Source organism: Hyperoodon ampullatus (assembly GCF_949752795.1).
Source record: "Hyperoodon ampullatus genome assembly, chromosome: 4".
Lineage (NCBI taxonomy): Eukaryota > Metazoa > Chordata > Mammalia > Artiodactyla > Ziphiidae > Hyperoodon > Hyperoodon ampullatus.
The window spans coordinates 141782205-141797825 of record NC_136917.1 but is presented as its reverse complement, the minus strand read 5'-3'; the positions used below and the strand labels follow the sequence as shown (position 1 = coordinate 141797825).

Here is a 15621-nt window from a genome sequence, read left to right as displayed (position 1 = left end):
TAGGTTGAAATCAGAAACACAATCAAGTAAACACTCATAAGTTACAAAAACTAATTCTGAGAAATGAAATGTACTAGTCTTTTTTTTTATTCCTAACACTAGAAGTAGGTTTTGCTCATCAAATGGGAAATGAAATATTTATAGTAATGAAGAGTATGATAATAATCACTGAAGAAATGGTTTTCCCCTTTTCCCACCCACTTTCATCCCTTATTCCCTCAGAGACTCAGTGGAATAGGAAGATCAGAGTGTTTATAGATTATATGCTTAATACAGTGAGTTTTCTCTATCTTATTCACTGGCACTCCAAATGGTACTATCAAGTGTTGGCTTCCCCTTCATCAAAGACATAGTTGAGCTTTATGACAGTGCTGATGAAATCACCAAGTTCTACGAAATCGGCAGTGACAATATTGATGCCACTCTCTCCTGGCTTCTGCGTGCGGACCCACTGCATCATGGCAGGAAGAGCTCTGAGAAAGGAAAGAAAAAAGAGAAGTCACAGAAGGAAAGATATTATTTTTTGAGCTCACAATTCCCAGGACTTCCTTTAGTTTTCTAAGTTATTAAAATAAATGCCCCAGTTACAGATACAGAATGGAGAAAAAAGCCAAATGAACAATGTCAAATTCTTAACCTCTGAAGTGACTCTGCAGGAGAAATACTGCCATTCCTGGAATCCATGAGGGATTGGTTCCAGGAATCCCTACAGATACCAAAGTCTGCGGATGCTCACGTGTCTTATATAAAATGAAGTAATAAAGTCATACTTTCTCATCTGCGGTTTCTGCATCTGTGAATTCAACCAACCCAGGATCAATTTTATGGATACGGAACCCTAGGATATGGAAGGATGACTGTAGTGACTACCTTGGTCCACATTGAACTCCATCTTTGGAGATCTCAGATGCCATGAGAATTTATAGAGAAGCTTCTCCACTAAGAAAACAATATTTTTGCACTCATATTCTAGTTTGGTATGGTGTGATCACAAACCCTGCAAAGCTATGGGGTAGTGAGGTCGAGAGGTGCATATATGCACTTAGCAAACATTTATTATGAACCCACTATTTTCAGCAAATATGCTGGATATTGTAAATAGATGTAAGGACAAAACTCCCTGCATTTGACAAGTGCATGGTTTGGCGGTGGGCAGGTGGGCAAGGAAGAAAATTTTAATACTGTATAGCACAATCAATGCTCATCCTTTAAACATATTTACTGATCATCTCTTCTATTCCAGGCACCCTTGAAGGCACTTGGAAAACTTGAGTGAACAAAGCAGATACAAATATCCACCTGTGTGGAGCTTACAGTCTAATAAGGGAAGACAAAAGATGACTAATAATCATAAATTAATTATATCATTTGATAGGAGGGAATAAGTGCTATTAAAACACAGCAAAAAAAAAGGATTTGGAGTGCATAGATAGAGAGGTGTGGAGCAGATCGCAACTTAAAATAGGTGCTTACACAGGTCCATTGACAAGCGGACATTTGTGCGAGGGTTTGAAGGAGACAAGGGAGTTGTCATGTAGAAAGCTAGGGAAAGCGTTTCAGTTACTGCCATGGCCCTGAAGGGGTAGCATGCCTAAATGTGGCAAAAGAAAGAAGAAAGTATTAAAAGATGAAGTTAGAGAAATAATAAGGAAAGGGAGGCAGATGCTGTAAAGCACTGTAGGCTATTATAAGGGTTTTGAGGTTTACTCTGAGCGAAATGGGGAGTCTTTGGAGGATCTTGAGCAGAAGAGTGTTATGATCTGACTTAATTATAAAAGATGATTCATTACCATGACAGCATAGTGGAGAGTCACCTAGCCTAGCTTGCAAAGTCAGGAAAAACTTTTCAGAAGAGCGCTCCCTGAATGTTGAGGGATTAGGAAGATTTAGCTGGGTAAAGGTGGGAACAGGGTGATGCAGTGAATTTTCAGATGGAAGAAATAGCATTCCTTCATTCATAGTCAGGAATAGGGCGTGCTTAGGAGTAGGGCATGCAGACAGATCCAGGAGATGTCAGGAAAGATGCAATATCCTATGACAGCATATTGAAGAGAAACCACTCTGACCTAAGGGAGCAGGAAAGGAGGTTGACATGAAAAAGGGATAAATGAACTGAGGTCTGAGAGGTGGTAGTGCAATAACAATGAAAGAGTGAGGAAATACATGTGGACATTAATTTCCTGGATGAGATGGAGGGAGAGAGAGAAGTGAATGGGTAGAGAGACAATGATGAAATTTAGAATCTCAGAGAAGCTACAAAATTTAAGGAAGTCTTAAAAATGTTGGAGAAATAAGAAGGAACCAGATGATAGAGGGCTTTCAGAAATGTAGACCAACTGAAAGCTGTTAACCAGGGAAATAATATGCTTAGACTTGTGATTCAGAGAGAGTGGTCTGCCTTCATTGTGAACAAATGAATGGAAGAAAGCAAGACTGGGATCAGGGCTAACAATTAGGGAGCAGTGGAAGGAAGCCAGACCAGAGATAATGGTAGCTTACATCTCAGTGGCCACAATAGATATATTTGAAAGGAACTGAGGAGATAAAATGACAACATTTGACTGGTGTGGGATTGGATGTAGATGGAGAGGGAGAAAGAAGACATGAATCTAGATTTCTAGTGGTATTTTGGTAGGTGAGCATCATTCGCTAATCTTGGAAAGACAGCACCAAAGGCTTTCCAGTGGATGTGCTAAGTTCAGTCTGAGACATGTTGACTTTTTTTTTTTTTTCTTGCGATTCGTGGGCCTCTCACCACTGTGGCCCCTCCCGCTGCGGAGCACAGGCTCCAGACGCGCAGGCTCAGCGGCCATGGCTCACGGGCCCAGCCGCTCCGCGGCATGTGGGATCCTCCCGGACCGGGGCACGAACCCGCGTCCCCTGCATCAGCAGGCAGACTCTTAACCACTGTGCCACAAGGGAAGCCCTGAGACATGTTGACTTTGAGGTGACTTTGGGACACATGAGTTGAGATCTTAATTCACAGTTAAGTACAGTTCTGATATTCAGGACATAGAGCTGGTCAAGGGTCATCACATAGAAAGAATAGTTAGAGCTATGAGAGTGGATAAAATTACATGGGAAGATAGTATAAAGAAGGATGAGAAGAGAAAATTTGAAAATCAACAACATGGGCAGAAAATTTGATTCAATTAAAAAAAGAGAGAAGTAGACATAGAAGTAAGATGAAAATTAGGAGCATGCAGTGTCATGAAAATAAAGGAGAAAAGAAAGCCATGCTTCTTTTGGTTTGTGAGGTTGAAGCATAGAATGTAATATGTGTGTCTTTCTCCAGACCTCAGAAAGTGTATCTAGTCAAACTTGACCCATCCAGGCAAAACTGAATCAACTGCCTTGGACTACATTCATCCTGTGGGTAATACCTTAAAAATTCGGATCCACATTTTTCAGCATACAGATAGAGTGGGACACAAGTGCTTCTAAAAGAGCATAACATTGATTTAAAAGGTCCATTGCCTTCAGAAAATAGACTGGCAGGTGGAGAAATTTGATCTTCACAGCAACAGCTTCAGAAGAGAATTCTATCTTGAAATGAAAAATCTGGATCCCTAGAGCACAGACTCAAGTGTATTCAAGTTCGTTAGAAAGATAGATGCTGTGGCAATGTGTGTGCAGCCACTTGGGTTTGAATTCCATTACTTTCTCTTCTGGACTTGCTAGCTCAGATGGTTATATCTCTGTTGTGAATATAGTATCACCTTGGCATTTTAGAAAAAGCAGACACTCTTTGGAAAAAGTATCAGAACGAGTGCATTTCCTGGGAAGAATAGTTCTCTAGCAGATATACTCACCTTGAGAGGTGAGAGGTGGGGTAGAGAAACGTGATGCTGAGGCCAATGCTGACTCTGTATTAAGTTCAACCAAGTAGCTGGCTTACCAGATCCCTAGGGTACTAGGTTTTGGGAGGCTCCTGAGCAACAGAACCCCCATTTTAGAACCATGACCATCACAGAAAGAGATACTCAGATGCCCACTACTGCTCTAAGACTGAAATTCCTGGGCCTGTATTTAGAACAACTAATTGTTATCCCCATGGAGATATGTTAGGAGAATATGAGGGCTCCTCTCTGTTCCTCTATAAAATAGATTGCTTTGAGGATTGATGAAATATCATTTTGGAATAGCTTTTAGGCCTCAGGTGAAATAGGAGTTTTACATTTAAATGCCATTTCTCTGAGTCATGGGAATATTTCTCTTTTTCTATTCAGATATAGTTTTGTAAAGTCAGTATGATACCAAAGACAAAACAAGCAATAACACCAAGTTGACTATGAAATACTCAGACAGACTTAAGTAGAATTATGTTAAACAGAAGACTCAGTATACTGGATTAAAACTAGCAAATGCTACTGAAGTAATGATGATTATTTAGAGTGGCATTTCTTAAACTTTTAAAATTATTTCCCCCTTATGGAGCCTTTAAAAATATTTTTTCCCTCCTCACCCTCCTTCTCAATAAAATTTTAATACCACAGATAGACTCTAAATATGTTTATAAGTTGTTTGTATACACCTGTGCTTTTTACGTAAAAAGAGTAAATTTTTTATTTGTCCTCCTGAGAATCAATTTTTATATTAGGTAATTAGAGTAAATTGAAAAGCCCACTCTGGTGGTAATAAAGTATTTTCTCAGTGTAATAATTTTCATGGTATAAGACAAACTGGTTAACAAAGACCTACTGTATAGCACAGGGAGCTCTACTCAATATTCTGTAATGACCTATATGGGAAAATAATCTAAAAATGAGTGGATATGTGTACATGTATAACTGAATCACTTTTTTGTACACTTGAAACTAGCACAACATTGTTAATCAACCATACTCCAATATAAATTTTTTTTAATTTTTAAAAAATTAAAAAGAAGAACTGGTTTAACTTTAATTTTAAAAAATCACCCATTCACTCATTCAACAAAGATATACTGTATCTGTGGAAGACAGCATTCTAGGTGTAGCTCCCTAGAGCCATTTTGGGGTTCAGACCTTCCTCACCTCTCTCCAAGAAACGTTGCCACAGCCCTGCCACCAAACTGTTTTTTCGTGCCTTTTCTACACTACAGTCACAACACTCTTTCTCTCAACCAAATGCATTATTCTTCTACATGAACACTGCAAAGTCTTCTCTCACCTACAAGATACATAGGCTCTTGATCAGTATATATGAGTCCCTCCATCCTCCCTCACGCATCCATCACACACACCTCTCTTCAGCTGCATTTGTTGCTACTTCCTACATGCTAATTTTTTCTCTAGTAATACTGAAATGTTTATGTTTTCTCCCAAACATACCCTGTGGTTTCATGCCTCTTTTTTTTTTCAGGACTTCTCTCTATATGAAATACCATTCTTTCTTTCAGTACCCTTCTTGGTCTAATTTCTGCTTGCCCTTCAAGACTTGGCCCAGGCAGCATCTCTATCCCTCAAGTCCAAATCTGGGTGAAGAACTCTTTTCTTGATGCTTTATCTCCTTAAGCACAGTTCAATAACTACACACTGCACATGGCATTCAGATTTCCCACTTCCATGCCTATTTCTATCAGCACCTGCACACTTTTCAAAAAACAAAAATCATATCATAGTCATCAAAATACCCCCTGTACTTGCCACAATCCCTGGGACCCAAAGGAAAATAGCACAGTTATTGAACTCAAATGTTACCTAGAAATCCTGGTCTCAGCTGTCTCAAAGTCTAACAAGTAAAATGTATGTGAACCAACCATGCCAATACAATATGGCACAGCAGACATGGACATAGGATTCTATGGAAGCATGTAGGTAAAATAATTTATTTCACTTGGGAGAAATTATGGAGGAATTTAAGGAGCATGTCACAAAATAGGTGACATATGAGCTTGGTCAAGACTTTTTAGATAAAGAAGAAGAAAGCATTTCAAGAAAAGGGAACAGCACATCCAATAGAATATGGGCTGTATAGTAGATCTCCAGAACTTATCTCTCATAACAGAAACTTTGTACACATTAATCATCACCTCCCCATTTCTCCCTCTCTCCAGCCCCTGTGAACACCATTCTATTCTCTGCTTCTACGAGTTTGACTGTTTTTGATTACACATATAACTGAGATCACATAGTATTCGTATTTCTCTGTTTGGCTTATTTCACTTAGCATAATGCCCTCCTAACAAAACTGTACTGTATACTAAGATTTGCTAAGAGGGTAGATCCTGTGTTAGGTGCTTTTACCACACACACACATAAAAAAATAATAAAGGGGGCAGGAGGAAACTTTGGGAGGTGATGGATATATTTATAACCTTGATGGTGATGGTTTCATGGGTATATACCTATCTCCAAACTCATCAAGTTGTATACATTAAAAATGTACAGCATTTTATATGTCAGACCTCAATAAAGTGTTGTTTTTTTTTAAAAAAAAAAGCATATGGGCTTGAAAGAGAGGACATGATTAGGAAAGACAAGGTGACCAGAGAGTAGGCGCCATGGAGTTGTGGGGACACTAGGGGGACTGACTGGACTAGGGGAGGAACAGGAAGGTGTTGGGCCAGATGGTTAATGCCTCCTTTGACAACCTGTGAAGTCAGAGCTTCCCTTTATATGCACTTAGGTTTGCTGTTGATTTCATCCAAAGAAGAGTTCTTTGATTTTCTCATGCAATGAAGAATCTCATATTAATTCCATACAAAGTCTATCATCTAATGGCACTGAAACTTGTATTCTCTTCACTTATAAATAAAGAGCTTAGGAAGTTCCCTTTGGAAGTTCTCAGATTGCTACGAGATCCTAAAATGCCCTCATTTGCTCATTCATTCATTCATTTTTTCATATTAGTTCCACCTTTATAACCAAAAAGTTGCTAGCAGAAATTTGAAAAGCACTCACTAATATTATGAAGGAAAATATTTCTTAGTGAAATTATGTAGTCTGAAGAGATTACTAAATTCTCTTTGAATTTGTATATTGATATTTTAGTATCTATTTATGGAATAGTCTCCTTTGGTCTCCTATAGTCACATAGAAAGATGTGACTAAATAGATACTGCAATGTTGTCTTTTAAATGCCCCTCTTTTTCTTAATCTCTCATTTTCATTAGGTTCTGGATTTACAGTGTGGATTTAGACTGTTTATTCGCAAGACCTCACTGACTACCAGGAGAATCATTTCAAGATAAAGAAAAATTTAAATAAAATCCTAGCACTAGTGTCAAATCTGGAGCCAGACTGTTTCTGCTCAAGTCTCAGCACTAGCATTAATTATGAGCAAGTTAGTTAACACTCTAAGCCTCAGTTTTACCATCTATCACATTAGCATATTAATGAGGATTAAAGTGCTTAGATGAGTGCCTGGCTCTCTGTGAGTGGTAATGTACTGAATATCCACTGAGTGACAGCCCCAGCAATGCCCTGCTCCAGAGTCTCAAAGAAGTAAGGCAGCAGGGAATTCTGAGGGCAACACCCAGCCATACTACAGTTGTGATGTAAAAATGAGCCTGCAGGATTTTTTTCCAACCTTCACAATTTCCAATCATTGATAGAAAGTGGGTGGGGGAGATGTCCTTGTGTATAAGGGCAAGACTGACAATGAAGCTTTAGGGAAGTATCCTTGGAAGGGTTTTTTTGGGGGGCACATAATTGGGGCAAACGTCCAAATATGCTTTTCCCATCATAGATTCTAACTTAAGTTAGCAAAAGAGCCGGTCCAGAACCAAAATTTGGTACATGAAACCTCAAAGCCCTTCTCCGGAATATGGAGCTCTCCTGAGGAAAGTCATCTTCAAACAGTTTGCAGGCTTCTTAGAGGAGAAACAGGCAAGTCTACAGGAATCAGAAAACCTTCCTCCAAGGAAGCAACAGGAGAGCAGCGATGTGGGAGCCAGGTCTTGATGTTCTAGCTTTGAGAAACAATTTTGAAAAGATTTAAAGGAAAAGATTTAGGAATTGGAAGTGCTGAGTTCAGTAACCCTCAGTGTGCTGACCCTGACTTATTAATTCATGTCAGTCTCCTACTTAGGATGCTTCAATCACCCCTCACTGCTTTTAGTATAAAGATAAAAATTCTTAACTGGTCTACAGGCTCTGAATAGCAGCTACTAGCTGCTCCTGCAGTTTCATCTCTGGTCACTCTCTCCCTCACTGAATTCTAGCCACATCCACAGTCTTGCTCATCTTGACCAGCCTAATTTTCCTCAGGGAACATTGTAAGGGCTGTTGTTTGTTCGCTGTTTGTTTTTTTTTTTTTCACCAAGAATACCTCATCTTCCCTGACCCTTCACTTGACCAACTCACTCACTTTTCTTTCAGGTGATAATTTAAATGTCACTTCTTCAAAACACTAGTAAGAATTGTAATTATATTTACATGTTTGATCAGCACCTGCCCCCTATTTAGACAGCAGTGGCTTTGAGGACAAAGACTGTCTGTTTTCTCATTGTTGGAGCCCAAAGACTCAGCATAGCACTTGGCATAGACTGAGTACTCAATAAATTTGTATTGAATAAATAGATTTTATTTTTAGAAACAAAAGGTTGATTTTTAGAATAAAAGTGCATGCAGTAACATAATTCATGGAAAGACTGCTCAGTTTTCCTCACTGTGGCTATTGCCACAGATTTTAGTTTGTGAATTCACTGCTGTTTTGCTGAACAAAAGTCTTTTAAAAATTAACTTGAAGGATTTCAACTTTTCTGTACTTGGCAGGTCTTACTGGCAAATTTCCAAATTGAACAGTCGATTTGCAAAATGACTTTTCCTGCATTATACGTAGTGTCCTGAGAGTCTGTGTTAATAACGGCAATAGTAGTCATCATCTTTCTAAGAATAAAGTTTATTAGCATTAAACTTAATTTAAAAGATTTCTTTATTTACTATCAATTTATTATTAATTATAATTACCTATCATTTAATTAGAATTAAGTTTATTAGAAACCTATGTCAAATTCATATTCAAGTGTGTGTGTATACATAATACTTTTACAAAAAATGCATTTTATATATGCTACTTCTCTAAATTCTCTAAGCTATTGTATTTTGTGGTTATGAATGAACAATGTGGATAATAAAACACTTGAATCTTTCAGTGAATTTTATTTGAATATATTTAATTTTCAATGAAAATTTCTTTTGTTGAATGAAATAGAATCTTTAAATTAAATTAATTTTTACATAACTCTCTGATGCCCTTGGAAATAAAGATTACAATGAAATGTCAGAGCCTTGTTAGTGCATTTCTTAAACCCAGCCTCTCCTGAGAAATGGAGGCTTCACTGGTCTGCAAAATTTAAAATAATGATCACAGGTCTTTCTTCCATTGGGCAACCGAGTCACTCAGGACCAACTAATTCAACTCAAGTCTGACATATTTAAAATGTGATTTCCTGTCAATCTGGCCATTTCTGAAGGCTTAGAAATTTCACTTGAAAATGTAAAGGAGAGAAAGATGAAACAAAAAGAAACTCTTTCCCAAAAGGTTGGCATTTCATGCACTGAATCATACAGTGATTGATAAAAGGCAGGGCCTTTGCATCTGTAGTTTTAAACCACAGAAAGGGCTTCAAAATAACTTCAGGTAGATGGATGTATCTCAGAGATTGTAACTTGCATGAAGACAAGGCTTAGCATTTTTTGCTAAACCTATTTCTGTTTAGAAAAGAGCATATCTGATTTATGCCTGATAAAAATAATTCATTTTTGGAAAAAAAATCTTTTTCCCCTGAGATTGCACTCAGAGAAAGAATGAAGTCATGTGAATGATCTGCAAAACAAATGCCCTAAAATCAACTCTAGAGATTTTAGAGGACTTGGGCTTTCTTGAATAAGAGACTAAAGTCCTCCCAAGTCTTCCTATGACAAGCAATATGTACTTTCAGAACTAAATCACCACAACTATTTAGGTGTAAAACAGAAAATAATGAAAGTTACAACTAAATATATAGCTGGTTTGAATTTTTCCCTCTGTGGCCATGAAAGGAAGAAGTACCTCTCTCCTTAACCTTCCCAGATTCTCTGCTCAAATCAAGTTCATACTCCATCTGCAGCTTGATAAAGACATCTATTCAACGCATATTTATAAAGCACCTCTTATGTGCTACATATTATTCTGTGTGCTGAGGACACCAGGGTGCTCAGAAAGAGACCCAGCCCTTGCCCTCTTGGTCCATACCCTCTAGTTGGGGGGAGAGGGATTTATGAAAAACAAACAACAAGCACCATTTATTGAAGAAGCTGTCTTTTCTCCATTGTATATTCTTGCCTCCTTTATTAAAGATAAGGTGACCATAGGAGCATGGGTTTATTTCTTGGCTTTCTATCCTGTTCCATTGATCTATATTTCTGTTTTTGTACCAGTACCATACTGTCTTGATTACTGTAGCTTTGTAGTATAGTCTGAAGTCAGAGAGTCTGATTCCTCCAGCTCCATTTTTCTTTCTCAAGATTGCTTTGGCTATTCGGGGTCTTTTGTGTTTGCATACAAATACCCTGAGAAAACCATAATTCAAAAAGAGTCATGTATCACAATGTTCATTGCAGTACTATTTACAATAGCCAGAACATGGAAGCACCCTAAGTGTCCATTGACAGATGTATGGATAAAGAAGATGTGGCACAATATACAATGGAATATTACTCAGCCATAAAAGGAAACAAAATTGAGTTATTTGTAGTGAGGTGGATGGACTTAGAGTCTGTCATACAGAGTGAAGTCAGTCAGAAAGAGAAAAACAAATATCGTATGCTAACACATATACATGGGATTTAAAAAAAAAAGGTTCTGAAGAACCTAGGGGCAGGACAGGAATAAAGATGAAGATGTAGAGAATGGACTTGAGGACAGGGGGAGGGGGAAGGGTAAGCTGGGACAAAGTGAGAGAGTGGCATTGACATATATACACTACCAAATATAAAATAGATAGCTAGTGGGAAACAGCCACATAGCACAGGGAGATCAGCTCAATGCTTTGTGACCACTTAGTGAGATGGGATAGGGAGGGTCGGGGGGAGATGTAAGGGGAAGAGGATATGGGGATATATGTATACATATAGCTGATTCACTTTGTTATACAGCAGAAACTAACACACCATTGTAAAGCAATTATACTCCAATAAAGATGTTAAAAAAAATAAAGACTATGTAAAGTAAAAACAAAAACACAAACAATGAACAAACAAAAACAAGTCAACTGGATTGGTGTTGAGAGAAATTTCAGTTCTGGTCCTGACTATAGTAATGTCTTTTATTGTGTTTTATAATCTTGCATAAATTATATTAATCCTGTGAGTCCCAATTTTTCCTATTTGGAAAATTAGGTGTGACAACACTTGGGGTAGACACCCCCACACAAGGTGATGATCTCTATGTGGGTACTATTCAGATGTAAGGTCGAGGTTGTTCATAACACCTCGGCCACAGCCATGAGGGCTGACAAGCTCTGGGGGCCAGAAGATAAGGACACAAGAGCCACTGTCACACCAGGAATATCAGGGGACTGACTGACCCTCGCCTTCACCCTAACTATCCTAGCCGCCTTCAGTTTTCAAAGGGACAGATTCCAAGTTCTCAAGAAGACACGGGAACAATCCCACCTCTTCTCATGCCTGGAAGTTTGTTAGTTTAGTTTAGCTTTGTGTTTGTTTAACAAAAAGTAATGCAGTCAAATCAAAGCAAAAGACACCATCTGTTTCCTTTGATGATGGCAAAAGTAGCCCTTTTTATTGCGGCAAGGAAGAAAACCGTCAAAAATGCATTTTCAATTAAAATAAGATCATATAAACTGCAAGAAGAATGGTGTCTAGAGTTCATAAAATGTGCTGTGTCCTCAGGCCCATCACTCCCTTCAGCCCCTTTTTCAGAATAAGCCATAAACCCTGCCAGGAGACAGAATATGAGCACAGTCAGCCCTCGGTGGGACCTCCGGCTATGTGGGGACTATTCTGTCTGCTGACTTTCTAAGGGAGAGAAGGAAGAAAGAAAGCTTCATACATTCTAAACAAAGAGACCCTTCAGTGTATTAATAAGATTTAGACTGCCAATGAGGCAGACAGTGTGTTTTCTTTCAAGGGTAGAGTCTCAATATAATGAACACTTCTGTGTGGGATCAAGTGTTCTCACCTCACAGTCTCTTCCTCAGTACCAAATAGCTGCTCACTCAGAAAAAATGCTCCGGGAATCTGGGGACTCAAAGCTCAGAAGCAATTTACTTTACTCAAAGCATACAGTTTCTATCTGCTGGCACCTGCCTGTCCTTTCTCCTCTTTGGAAAGATTTCCATTTGCAGAGAAAGAGCTGCTGCTCACCTGTGCAGAAAGGAAGTTTTAACATTTCTGGTTTTGCCTGGAACAAACATGTCAAGGACTATCTAGGTTTATCCCTTCACTCTCAATTGTTCTTGACTTGGGGATCCTGGATCTCGGGATAACAGAGGTAATAATGCTGAAAGTCACAAAAGAAATCAGTCACCCATGAACTGTAGTCACACAGTTTAACTGAAATGCTGCTCTTCTTTACCATGGGCAGAATCATTTTATCAGTTCAGGTTTAGTATTTAACCATCTGTTGCTTATTGGAAATTCTAGTGGAAATCTGCATGCTTTTAATTTTAACAATGGAGAGATAAATTATAACCTATAAAATATGCATGTATTAAGAGAAGATGGTCTCTGTGAGGAAAAATGGTGTAAGAGATTCTTTGTTTAAACTGAATTATAGTTCTGTACAATATTATAAAAGTTGCAGGTGTACAATAAAGTGATTCACAGTTTTTAAAGCTTATACTAATAGTTACTATAAAATATTGTCTACATTCCCTGTGTTGTACTATATATCCTTGTACTTATTTTATACACAGTAATTTGTACCTCTTACTCCCCTACCCCTATATTTCCCCTCTCCCTTTACCTCTTCCCACTGATAACCACTAGTTTGTTCTCTATATCTGTGAATCTGCTTCTTTTCTGTTTTATTCCTACTTTGTCGAATTTTTTAGGTTCCACATGTAAGTGAAATCATACAGTATTTGTCTTTCTCTGTCTGACTTATCTCACTTAGCACAATACCCTCCAAGTCCATCCATGTTGTTGCAAATGGCAAAAATTTCATTCTTTTTTATGGCTTAGTAGTATTCCATTGTATATATACCACATCTTCTTTATCCATCCATCTGTAGAGATTCTTGATGGTGAAATCCTGGGAACTATTTGTCCCCATCATGTTCATATATTCTCTCTCACTTTCAATAGATTTTATTGAGTAGTAATCATGTAGCAATTGTTGGGGTGGGTACAGGGATGAGTCAGACATGGCCCTTGCCTTAATTATAGGACTAATTCAGGAAATACCTGAATTGTTACAAATAGAAATTGTTTAATTGCTCTGAATAGAGTTGCATGAAAACATTTGACAATGATGTCCATGAAGCCTCTTTTGGCCTCATGAACTAGCTGCTGGCCTCTTTCTTGGCACACATTCCAATTCCAAATGGAAATATTCCATGGAATCTTATATATTTATGAGGCTAAATAAAGACTACTCTCTAAGTACTCATAAGTTAAGTGAGTATTTGTTGAGTTTTATTGGACTGCCTACAATTGATACAGGGGCAGTAGAAAGAATAAGAGCTTTAGAATTAGACAGAGCCCTATTTGAGTTACTAATAATGTGTGACTTTGGGGAAGGTTGTTTTTCACTGTAAAATGGGGATAATAATGACATGTAAATCCTAGGGTTTTTGCAAGACTAAAACAAAACAATACAAGATGGATAGGTGGTGTAACATAGAGGTTAAGAAAGAGGACTTTGCAGCAGACTGAGTTCAAATCTTGGCACTCTCACTAATACTCATGTAACTTTAGGTAAGTCACTTAAACTTTTCTAGCTTCAGTTTCCTCACTTGTGAAAGAGAATAAAAAGAGTGAATTAATGTGGAGATTAAATGAAATAGCATGCATAAAATTTTAACATAATACTTGAGTGGTGATAACTCAATAAATGATAGCTGTTACTCCATTCTTAGTGTTCATGCTTGAAGTGTCTAGTACATAGTAGACAGTAAATAAGTGTTAGCTACCTTCATTTTTCTTACTTTCAGATTACTTGAAGGCAAGTAACTCTATGAAAAAGTTACTCTCTATATTGATGTGTAGTGCCTGCTGTGAAGAGCTGACCAGATTTTCCCTTCCAGATTGAGAACACTCATCTCAATGAGTGCTAGGAATGTTGTTGGCTGTCAGCTCTCAGCTGAGTTTCTGTCTGAGAATTGCCCTCAGCTAAAGAGTTAGTCACACCACTCAAGGTCACACACCCTCTCTGGGGACAACCTGCATCCCATGACTGATCTTTGGGAAGGAGTGTATACAGGAACTTGCCTCAAGGTGGGACAACTTGGAGGGTTCATCCCAGCTCCAGAGCTTCCTGTAGGCTTGGCTAAGACCTTTGTTGTGCATCACAGCAGACCCCTCCCTCTACTCAATCCTGTTCCTGTCACTCTCCCATAGGCATGGATCCTAAGGGAACTCTGGAATAAAACTGCACACAAATCTCAGAGCCTTAGAGTCTATTTCTTGGGAAACCCAACCTACAAGTGTTCAATTTAAATGGCAAGAAATTCTGTGATCAGTGGACTTTCACCCAAGTAGGAATCAAGGGTAGCCTTTGGTAACCTTAATGAGATAGAGAAATTAAAACTACATTTCCATTTCTTAAATGCAAACAGGGTAGGTCCTATGGTGGTTTGAGGGTTGTTTTTCAAGAGGGAGAGTGGGAGAAGATCACCTGAGAAAAACTTCCTTTATGCTTAGTGCCGTGCACTATGCAGAGTCATGTGGGTACCTCCACTTACTCTGGCAAAGCAGAAAGGCTACCAAGTCTAGACTACTTAGAAATAGTGATCACATGGTCTTACATTGGTCATCTGTTAGGATTTCCCTCTGGATACCATTATGCTATGAATAATGTATCAGAAGCTCAGAACATCTAAACCTACTTCTAAAGGAAACAATTGTCATGGTCACTCTAATGGGAGACTTTTCCAGTCCAAAGTGCCCAGCAGAAGCTGGGGGTGGGGTGGTGGTGGCGAGGTGGCATTTATTCCATCATCACAGCCTTTTATGTATAGTACTTTGTGCAACTCCATGTCCCTGACATGCTCTATCAAAGCTAAATATTGTTATAACATCCATTTCAGATGTTCAATTTTTTTTAAAAAGTCAAATTCAGAGATTTCCCATTCCTTAGAGAAAACGTTAACATGCAGAATGAATACAAACAGAATTTAATTTGATCATAATTTCCCAGGTGCTAATGTGTCTGTGTGTCTCTGGGGCCCTGCAATCATGCATAATTATCAGGGGGTGATTTCTTTGACCTTTTCCCCTTTAATCAGTGACAACTGCAGGTGCAAAGGGCAGAGGAACATGTCATTTGTTCTGCAAGAGAATAAGATTCATTATGCTGTTAATTCTATAATTTCCTCCTGACAGTGGTCTTACAAAGTCACAGTGTTTTAACAGTACCAAAAGAGTGCAAAATTTTAAGTCAGTTAGTATGAGAAGAGTGCTTTCCATTGTGTTGTCTGTTGGTTATATTTTTGGGAAATCGTGTTACCTGACACTTTAAAAATATTCTACT

The 15621-nt window shown here is 38.3% G+C and overlaps 1 protein-coding gene across 1 annotated transcript in view; it reads right to left on the bottom strand.

Moving 5' to 3' along the window:
* Positions 1-319: 319 nt before the first annotated feature.
* The window catches only part of PLCXD3 (phosphatidylinositol specific phospholipase C X domain containing 3), a gene marked incomplete at both ends in the record, with an annotated part of 189244 nt that continues 173942 nt past the window's right edge, over positions 320-15621 (bottom strand). Inside the window, one exon of the mRNA XM_079703654.1 lies at positions 320-473. Within this exon, the coding sequence (XP_079559780.1) occupies positions 320-473 (154 nt within the window). The remainder of the gene's footprint in view (positions 474-15621) is intronic.